Source organism: Brassica oleracea, chromosome C1 (assembly GCF_000695525.1).
Source record: "Brassica oleracea var. oleracea cultivar TO1000 chromosome C1, BOL, whole genome shotgun sequence".
Classification (NCBI taxonomy): Eukaryota; Viridiplantae; Streptophyta; class Magnoliopsida; order Brassicales; family Brassicaceae; genus Brassica; species Brassica oleracea.
Window position 1 is genome coordinate 5,471,897 of NC_027748.1, and position 9,840 is coordinate 5,481,736.

The 9,840-nt window shown below is 32.1% G+C and overlaps 2 protein-coding genes and 1 long non-coding RNA gene across 4 annotated transcripts; all 3 read right to left on the minus strand.

The window, feature by feature from the left end:
- Positions 1-2,247: 2,247 nt before the first annotated feature.
- LOC106343909 lies at positions 2,248-2,982 on the minus strand. Its single transcript, XR_001270050.1, has 3 exons — positions 2,774-2,982; positions 2,624-2,701; positions 2,248-2,510 (listed from the first exon to the last, which is right to left on the minus strand). It is a non-coding gene; the product is annotated as an uncharacterized LOC106343909 (long non-coding RNA).
- Positions 2,983-4,406: 1,424 nt separating this feature from the next.
- On the minus strand, positions 4,407-6,391 carry LOC106343901 (B3 domain-containing protein At4g34400-like). Its single transcript, XM_013783262.1, has 7 exons — positions 6,250-6,391; positions 5,615-5,993; positions 5,445-5,504; positions 5,209-5,352; positions 5,027-5,098; positions 4,840-4,928; positions 4,407-4,749 (listed from the first exon to the last, which is right to left on the minus strand). The coding sequence occupies exons 1-7, from the start codon at positions 6,304-6,306 to the stop codon at positions 4,495-4,497; spliced, it is 1,056 nt and encodes a 351-aa protein (XP_013638716.1). The 5' UTR covers positions 6,307-6,391; the 3' UTR covers positions 4,407-4,494.
- Positions 6,392-7,952: 1,561 nt separating this feature from the next.
- Positions 7,953-9,555, minus strand: LOC106342061 (vacuolar protein sorting-associated protein 32 homolog 2-like). Of its 2 annotated transcripts, none has more exons than XM_013780860.1 (7): positions 9,453-9,555; positions 9,250-9,361; positions 9,023-9,122; positions 8,843-8,928; positions 8,663-8,754; positions 8,471-8,585; positions 7,953-8,372 (listed from the first exon to the last, which is right to left on the minus strand). In XM_013780860.1, the coding sequence occupies exons 2-7, from the start codon at positions 9,319-9,321 to the stop codon at positions 8,199-8,201; spliced, it is 639 nt and encodes a 212-aa protein (XP_013636314.1). In that variant the 5' UTR covers positions 9,322-9,361; positions 9,453-9,555; the 3' UTR covers positions 7,953-8,198. The 2 variants fall into 2 exon arrangements, with proteins under 2 accessions (XP_013636314.1, XP_013636324.1); XM_013780870.1 differs by having other exon boundaries at positions 9,250-9,387; positions 9,453-9,544.
- Positions 9,556-9,840: the final 285 nt, after the last annotated feature.

A 9,840-nucleotide genomic window follows, 5' to 3' on the forward strand; every position in this document is an offset into this window, starting at 1 on the left:
TAAAAAGAGAGTTTAATTAATGAAGTAAGAACATTTTCAAATGGGTATTTCTCTTTTAATAATATAGATAGTCATTCTTAAATATTTTTGAATAAATAATTATTTTTAAATTTAATCAACTGAAAATAATATCCGTACAATTGTGTGAGTCAAATTCTAGTTTTATTGATGTATGTTATATATTAGTGCTGCATGTTTTAGGTAACATTTTAATGATGCACGTTTTTAAAAATCTCCATTATTAAAATTATGCACGTAAGGATAACTCATGAGTTTTTTTGGTTGATTAAATGACATTATGTCCAAATTTATTTAAGGATATTTTATTAATTTAACTGAAAAAGACAAACCATAAAATAGGAAGTTACATTAATATTTCATTAATGTAACTGAAAAGACAAGTAATAAATTAGGCAGTTTTATTGGTTTTAAGATATTTCATAAATGCAACTGAAAAAGACAAGAAAAAAAAAGTTTAATTAATGAAGTAAGAACATTTTCAAATGGGTATTTCTCTTTTAATAATATAGATAGTCATTCTTAAATATTTTTGAATAAATAATTATTTTTAAATTTAATCAACTGAAAATAATATCCGTACAATTGTGTGAGTCAAATTCTAGTTTTATTGATGTATGTTATATATTAGTGCTGCATGTTTTAGGTAACATTTTAATGATGCATGTTTTTAAAAATCTCCATTATTAAAATTATGCACGTAAGCATAACTCATGAGTTTTTTTTGGTTGATTAAATGACATTATGTCCAAATTTATTTAAGAATATTTCATTAAGGTAACTGAAAAAGACAAACAATAAAATAGGAAGTTTAGATTCATTTAAGCATATTTCATTAACGTAACTGAAAAAACAAGTAATAAATTAGACACTTTTATTCGTTTTAGGATATTTCATAAATGCAACTGAAAAAGATAAACAAAAAAAGAAGTTTAATTAATGAAATAAGAACATTTTCAAATGGAAACTTCTCTTTTAATAATATAGATTTTTGTTTTGATTTTTTGTATATGTTATTACATTTTAAATCTAAACGAACTATATCATCCTAATAAATAACTATGATTTGCCGAACAAAAGATGCTGATTTATTTTTAGAAAATATACTATCACTGCATCTAAATAATTGATTGTTATTTATTAATATTCTGATTGTACTTAAAACTATTACTTATATATTAATGTTAAAAGTATTACTAAGCTATTAATGTTTGCATAGCAGTAATGGTCAAAGATTCTATGACCTCTTAATAAATCTGGTTTAAAACAAATCATGTTTCCCACTAGTTACTACCCGCTCCGTTTTATATTAAGTGTCGTTTTAGAAAAAAATTTTCGTTACAAAATAAATGTCGTTTTTAATTTTCAATACAAAATTTATTAATTTTATGCAAAATTTATTTTTATATTGGTTGAAATATGGTTAAGTGTATAGGTAATAGTGTTTTTTTTATAGAAAATGTACAAATTTAATTGTTTCCTTAATCTGTGTGCCGAAACCTAAAACAACACCTATAATGAAACAGAGAGAATACGTACACTCCAAAAAGATTCGCGATGTATTTTGCGGTTACGTTTGTTTCTTTCATCTCTCTTTCAACAATAAAACCACATACAACTGAGTGATTTCATATTTACAAAATTTTGTGTTACAAAACTTAGTCAGGTTTCGGCCACGGTTAGTTTCACCTCTTTGTATATGAGCTTCATTTTTTTTCTTAAAGACAACTTTCCTGAAGTTTGTTCAGATTGTGCATAGTATCCACCATATGTTAGCTATATATAAGCAAATAAGAGTAGGAATTAATTAGCAAATCTGCTATAACCAACTGAAAAAAACTATGTGTAGGCATCCAACAGCTCTAGACTCTTATTTCAGACATCTAACACATGAAAAAACAATCTTGTAGCGACCTAAAAAAACTGTTGCTGCAAGAAAATTAGCATATAGCCCTTATTCCATGGGTACTATATTGGAACATACACATGTTTCTATATAGACAAACAGACAATCATTTTATTTATCTAGATATCAGAAGACAGATGCAATTGAAAACCTTCAGTGACAACATCAAGCTCATAGAGATACTGTAAAAGGTTATGAGAAACAGTAAACCCTCAAAATACAAATAAATTCTTTTTAGTGGACAGCTAAATTAACATATTATTTTCACCAGGAGACTCTTTCAAAAGCAGAGCATAAGAGGAAAAACGTAAGATGATCCAAGGTGGCAGCTAATTCCTGAATACTCATTGCAAGTTGTGTTTACGAAACTGGCAGACCGTAAAAGTCATTTCAAACATACAAAACTGTATTCAACTACATCAAAGAAGAACAACAACTAATAAGTGGGTCACGGAGAGAAAGAGAAGCACCACCTTCTTATTATGTCTCTACCGATGCAGCTACATGAGATACCGTTGGAGAGGCGTAAGAAGAAGTAGTGTGCAGCGGCCGAGATCACATCCATCATATTCTTACCAAACGAATCCTGTAAAAAAGGAAAGGGACCAGTCGATAATTCATTTCCAGCGTTTCAATTTTTTTTTTTTATCAAAACTAAAAAGAAAATTTCAGAAAACGAAAAGTGGAGATAAAAATTACAAAATTTCATAATTCGCAAGTTTCTCAGTTTTATATTGGGTGAAACATCTTTTTTGCTCTTCAATGGCGTTTGATTTTCTGTAAAAGAAAAAAAAAAACATGAAACTTTGTACTAAGGATTGAACACGATTGTACTGTAGAAAATCATACATTTTTATAGATGAACCTCCACCGCCTTGGAGAATCAGAAATCGCATTGAATATAGAACCTTTGTGAGAGATCAATGGAGGGTTTTAAGATGATTATTCGGTAACCGGTATCGTTTCATACTTTGAAGAAGAAGATGAAAGAGCGATTTGGAAAACCTAATCGACATTGGTTCTGGAGAGGCAAAGAAAAGAACACGGTTAATCCTAATTGAAACGCGTCACACTTTACAAAGAACACATTACTATTCCGAAGTTAACACGAAGCCCAATAATAAGAAAAGCCCAAATGAAGTGCACCGAAGACTTAAAAACGCAGCGGGTAAATTAGATACGACACGTGTCAGTTCGAGAATAAGCCATTTGATAATGTGGCAGCATAGGAGAAGGTAGTAGCTCTTTTTGTATATATATATACATTCTATATTAATTGACAAGCATTACAACATTCTTTTGTAGTTACGTGTCATCATGAGAATGAAATTAAGAATTCTTATAGAAATAAGTTGGTTCATTTTAACTTATATTATGTTTTTTATTAAACTAACTATTAAATTGATAAATAGTATACAAAAGAATATTCTCGCACTTTCCTTAAATAAAAACTATAAAATTACCTAATATGATTAACATATATACGACAATTAATGATTATAAATAATAAATATTTGATAATAATTTTTGTACCTTAGCTCTTTTTGTTTAATTTTATATTATTAAAATATATTAAACAACCACATTACCCATAAATTTTTTTTTCTTATATGTTATATTTTGAATTTTTAAAACGACTATAAATTAATAAAAACATTAAATGTCTCGCACTAAATTTGTGATTAATGGTTTAATTGTTTTTGTAATAACAAGATACAAATGATCATAAATCGTATGAATATGAAGTCTCATTTACTAGGCATTCATATTATATATTAATCTAATCTATTAAAACTGGAGTACAAATTGAAATTAACCCTTAGTTTTCCTTAAACATTACAAGTTTATGCCACTAGCTTAAACCATATTTAACACTTAAATCAAACCATTTAAATCTAATTTAAATAACTAACCAAACCGTACGTAGTAGTTAAATCAAATAAACGTCAATTCAATAATATTACTAAAACCAGAATTAATTAAAAATATTAACCATTCATCACCTCTTCCTTTAAGGAATTCAAACTCTTATAAATTTGGAATCACACCAAAAATAGAATGGCATCTTATTATCGTACACTGCTCCACTATAAATTTCCAACCTTCGTATGGCAAACATAAACCATATAATTATCATATATTCAGTCAATGAAAATTCAACATATTATTAGTTAGTTACTTTTCGGATTACAAAGTGAGCATAAAAACTAAGAATTTTTTTTTTATCATTTGAATATTTTTTTCATGGATGACTCCGATTATTATAATATATCAACCATTTGGTCAATATCGACCGACAAACCTTTTCTATATCACAAGCATTTGGTCAATATCGACCAACAAACCTTCTCACAATACAATTTGTTCAAATATAATAATATATAATTAGTTATATGGTAAATATTAAAATATATTTTTACTAATTATAAAAACAAATAATTATTTTGAATCAAAAATAAAAATAAACATTCGCACGGGTGTACGGATCAAAATCTAGGAACTTGGAGGAACTCAAATCTCTCTTTGCACACACCACATACTAATAACATTTTAATGCTTTTATTTAATATCTAGGAGGTGGTGGTGACGACATGGATCTTGACTGCATAAACAAGACCTTCCTTTCGAAACAGCTCGCACAAGAGACTATCTCCTTTCTTCAGTCCGTTCCTCTGGCATATGCGCTCCCATTTTTTGATAGACACACGCTGATCCTGCCACGTTGCTACCCTCGCTTCTAGCGTCCCGCTTTCGTGGTTGTCAATGTAGCACACGTAAGCTTGGAACTTCAGGCAATAGTCTTTCACTATTTGCTTAGGAACGGTCTGTAGGTTACAACAAAAATTAGTCAGACAAATCTGTAACTCTTTTAACTTAAACCATTTAATTAAGAAAGTGTAATTGCGGGTTCTTACCAGCTCGTATATCCTGTTCTTAAGGATTATCTCAAAACATACATTATTGGGATCATCCAGGTACACCTCTGGATTCTTTATTGTAGACTCTGTCAATAAAAACACATTTCAAGAATAAGTATCTGTCACATAGGTTAATGATGCAGTAAGGGAAAATAATGAAACCAAAGCAAATGAAGAAGCTTACGTCTCTTCCTGGACACTGAACCAGAGCTGTTACTTGTTGTACCAACATTAGAGTTTACTGATCTGAGCTCTCCTGTAAAGAGTCAAGAGACAAACCCAGTTATATATTTTATATGTATATAAAAACAGAAAGATCGGTGAAATGATATAACTGATGAAAGCTAATAAATGTGTTTTCGTTACCTTTCTTCCTTGAGTTTGCCACTTTTGGGGTCACGTCAAGGAGTGTGTCATCGTTAGGAGGAGAGTAGGAACTGTCACTCAAGCTGTCGGAATCTTCTGAGATGAACGAATCATCAGAATCTTGAACAACAACTCTCTTTTTTCCTGCAAAAAAAAACAAAGCTTGTTAATATAAAAACCAACCAAACGAAAGAGACCAAAGTGATTGAGAAAGGTAAATAGAGTGTGGTTTAGACCTTTGCTCCTGGTTCTTGGGACTCTCTGTGCAACCTCAGGTTCAACGATGTTGGAATCCTCTGAGGTATAAACCACAAAAATCTCAGAGCATTAAAACAGAGCTTCTTTGTATAACTAAAAAGCAATCAAACGAAATGAGTTTTTAAGTGATGAAAAGATAGATTAGGACCTTGGTTTGTGGCATTGGGGACAGTCTGCGCCATCTCAGGCTCTGAAGAAGTGTTTGTGTCTTCTTTGTCATCATCATCATCATCATCATCATCATCTACGGATATAACTTGAGCAACAGCTCTCACCTCCTTACATGCTCTACTGCCACCATAGATGTCGACCGTGAAACTTCGAGATCCGTCATAAACGAAAGTCAACACGTCTCCATCTCTGAGACGGTTATCCTCCACGAACTTAGACCACCCTTGTCCAAAGTACACCTCATTTCGCCTCTTAATCATAGCCACTTTCCAGAAGCATCCACCATCACTTCCTTGGAGAAGCGCTGTTTTGGGCAAAACAAGTGGTAGCTCATCGTAATAGGACGCTGGAACCACCTGCACAACGCAAACCATTAATCAAAAGGTAGCTTTCAAGATATATAAACAAGAGAGACTCTTAAGGTAAAGACTAAGACTCAAGAGCCATCTACTAAAATAGTCAGGTTGATACCTCTGACCATAACAGAGGCTTTCCACGAACCAATGACAAGATTTGGTTTCATCTCAAGAGGTGTACATATAGTAAAGAAAGCAAACTGATTCAAAGTCCATGACAAGACAAAAAAAATAGAGAGAGAAAGAAGATTCTTACCATGGATTCAGAGCTGAAATGGGAGAGGAAGATCTTAAAGAAACCTGGGAGAGCCATTGAGAGGAGATGAAGAGTGAGTGAGTGAGAAACTGGAAACAGAGAATATGTAAACTAGGGTTTATGTAGAAAGAGAGCAGCTTTGAATATGAGTCGAAGTAACGATGAGGACTCTCTAGTCTTTAAAGACAACAGTGTACTATTATATATTGAGAAATTCTTGGGTTGAACGTCTAGATTTACCAACCAATAGTGTTTGAGTATTTGATATTTGATATTTTTTTAAAAAAGAAACAAAATTGAATTTCTAAATAAGATTATATTTTTGAAATAAAACAATAAAAATACATAAAAATAGTTACAAAAAATAAATAAATAAATATTGATAAACTTTTAGCAAAATACTAAATCCTATACCCTAAATCCTAAACTCCAAACTCTAAATTATAAACCTTAAATCTTGGATAAACCGTAACCATTAGAAAATTTTAAATCCTAAATCATACATTAAAAACTAAATCTTAATAACACTAAACTCTAAACCCTAATCACTAAATCCTAAACCCTTGGATAAACCCTGAACTCTTGGATAAATCATAAACTCTAAATGAAAAATATTTAAAATTAAACCCTAGAGTTTATGATTTATCCAAGAGTTCAGAGTTTACCCAAGGGTTTAGGGTTTACCCAAGGGTTTAAGGTTTAGTGATTAGGATTTAGGGTTTAGTGTTAGTAAAATTTAGTTTTTAATGTATGATTTAGGGTTTAAGATTTTCCAACGGTTTAGAGTTTATCCAAAGTTTAAGGTTTAACGTTTAGGGTTTAGGATTTAGGATTTAGAGTATAGGGTTTAGTATTTTGCTGAAGATTTAACAATATTAATTAATTTATTTTTTGTAACTATTTTTATGTATTTTTATTATTTTATTTTAAAAATATAATCTAATTTAGATATTCCATTTTATTTACTTTTTTAAAAGATATCAAATATCAAATACTCAAACACTATTGGTTGGTGAACCTAGAGGTGAACCTAGGGGTGAACCCAAGAATTTCTCTTATATATTCTGCATGGGGCATCTCATAAATGTTTCAGTTATTTACTACTTTGATCCTCAGATAATTTTCAGAAGAACCCTCTAACTTCTAGTTAATTACGGTCAAAGACAAAAGCAGTGAAGAAACAGAGAAGCTTTTGCGTGTTTGAGTGGTCAAAGAAACGATCGTCTAGTACGGTGCCCATCTGATACTGATGCTACTTCCACCTTTTTTTCTCTGCCATTTCCCCAGTTACCTCTTTGATATAAAGGAATAAAAACTTACTGTTTTAAAAATTCTGTACATATATATAATAGCAAAAACACAAAGGAATTTAAAAATTAAACAATGGAGTGTTAAAGAAATTAGAATCAATCATATATATGAAAACACACACAAAAAGAGCATAAACACATCATTTTAATAAACTTTGTTTAGTCTACTTTTCTCTGTCACAGCTTCCTTCTCATGACAAGTTGAGGGATCCCACCCTGAAGATCAGATTCAAGTTTCTGGCGAATGACTCCTAAGCTGTTCAACGGGTAATAGTTTGAAGCATGTGAGGATCATCTATCAGGTAATAAGGCCAGTTTAATAATAATTTTGACATGTGTGTCTGATCCATTGTGAGAGGATTTTAATTGAGGAGGATAATGATACGCATCTCATTCAAAGGACAAAGTAGTAACGCAGCACATTATCGAAAAACAACGTGTAACAAACGATTCAAAAATTACGAAAAGATAAAATATAAAAATACGTAAACAAGTCAAATGTTGAAAACATTCAAGACGACGATGATTCTTAAAGTTAAGCTCCAGTTTAATTTTGACGTGATCCTTTTATATATATACATCGCATGTTCTTGTTTACCATCAATGCATGCACAGATCTGCTCGACCAAGTCCATAACCTTAGAGGGCCATCTCAGCCTGTAACGCAGCGAGTTCTTCTTCCTCAGCTGTCCGCTTAGGAGCAGCAGGACGGACAGGTTGACGCCCTGGAACTGAAGGCATTGGTGTCGGCTGAAGAAGTTGTTCTTCAAGCTCTGCACCTTCTAGCTCTTCAAGCTCTGCTTCAAGCTCATCCTATTATCAAACAGAAAGAAGTTTATATATCTCAGACAAAGATACATTAGCTGGACGGAAATAATGATAATGTGGGGGGTGGTTACAAGAGAGTTTACCTCATCGAAGTCAGCAGCTGCCCCAATTGGAGTAGACAATGCTTCTTGGATCTGTTTCATGTTCTCTGTCTGCTCATTGATCTCGTCCATGGTCTTGTCCACATCATCAATGTTTCTGTTTTTTTTTCCGAGTTTAGGCACAAGAAACGTTAAAAGCAGTAAGGAAAACAGAGAACCATAAGAATCACTTACGTAGCTTTCTGCATGGCTTTCATAGCAGAAGCTCCACTCCTCAACGCTTCAACAGTCTCTGTTGTTGCTTTTGCGCCTTCTAACATAATCATCTGTATAAAGAAGACACATAAGACCACTGCTGAAAATCAACAAACATAGAAGGACACTAGTAATGAAGAAGGAAAAAAGAAAGCAGACTTGGTCATGAATACGGAGCTGGAAGTTGCCAAGCTGTTCGACTTGTTGCTCATACAACCTCTTCCTTTTCAAACACTGTATAGCCGCTGCAACAAAGATCAATACAAGCTTATTAGATTGTATATAAAAAAAAAAAAAAGACAAATGAGTCCTACACAAGAGTGGGGGTTTTGTTGTTACCGCGTTTGTTTTTAGCACGAGTGTACTCTTTGGCCTTCTCAACCTCTTGTCCAGCCTTCTTCAGGAGCACTTTCTCCTTCTTCTCTAGCATCTCAAGTGTCTGCCCCGTAACCAATCAACAAACCATTGCGTAAGTAACTAGGATCTAAATCCCCAATTCGATCACATATCATTCGTCAATTCAATTCAAAGTCGGAATCTTTTCGTCTATAAGTCTCAATTGATACCTCGTTGAGCTTGTCTAATGTCTGGAGAGCATTACCCTCATGCTTGGGCTTCCCAAATAGCCGATTCATCATCTTTGCTTCCTTAATTCAATCTCTTCTTCCCAATCGTTTGCTAGATCCCCACCCAAAAAAGCAGCCCTAATTATGAACCGATTGATCGATATATTTGATTAGACCACGCAGATGGAGAAATATTCAAATACCTGGGAAAAATTCTGGATTTCGATTAGAAAATAGAAATCTTCGGAGAGAGGACCGGACCTTTCTCAGGTCCAATTAAGATCGCTTTCCTTTTATCTACACGCGTTGAATTTATTTTAACACGTGTACAGTTTTAATTGGTACTCTTTATTATTAATCTTGCAACGAGTCGTACTGGATTGGTGGTTAACCAAAAATTCCATTTAATTTAAAACCGAACCCATAAATTAATAATGGTGGAACTACACCAAAACTATAAAATTATATTATTTTATAGAGATTTTTAATATATATTAATTTATCGAGTATTAATTTAAAGAACTAATGATATAATATAATTGGGTTTCTAATTCATCAAACAATGTCCATTATTTTTAGCTTACATGAGGA

Coding starts and splice junctions, on each gene's coding strand:
- LOC106343901 (XM_013783262.1), bottom strand. CDS start 6,306: ATGGCTCTCCCAGGTTTCTTTAAGATCTTCCTCTCCCATTTCAGCTCT. Junction 5,505..5,614: donor CCCCAATGCCACAAACCAAG/GTCCTAATCTAT, acceptor TTTATACCTCAG/AGGATTCCAACATCGTTGAA. Junction 4,929..5,026: donor TTCAGTGTCCAGGAAGAGAC/GTAAGCTTCTTC, acceptor TTTTATTGACAG/AGTCTACAATAAAGAATCCA.
- LOC106342061 (XM_013780860.1), bottom strand. CDS start 9,321: ATGATGAATCGGCTATTTGGGAAGCCCAAGCATGAGGGTAATGCTCTC. Junction 9,123..9,249: donor CATTAGACAAGCTCAACGAG/GTATCAATTGAG, acceptor GTTACGGGGCAG/ACACTTGAGATGCTAGAGAA. Junction 8,586..8,662: donor AAAGCCATGCAGAAAGCTAC/GTAAGTGATTCT, acceptor AAAAAAAAACAG/AAACATTGATGATGTGGACA.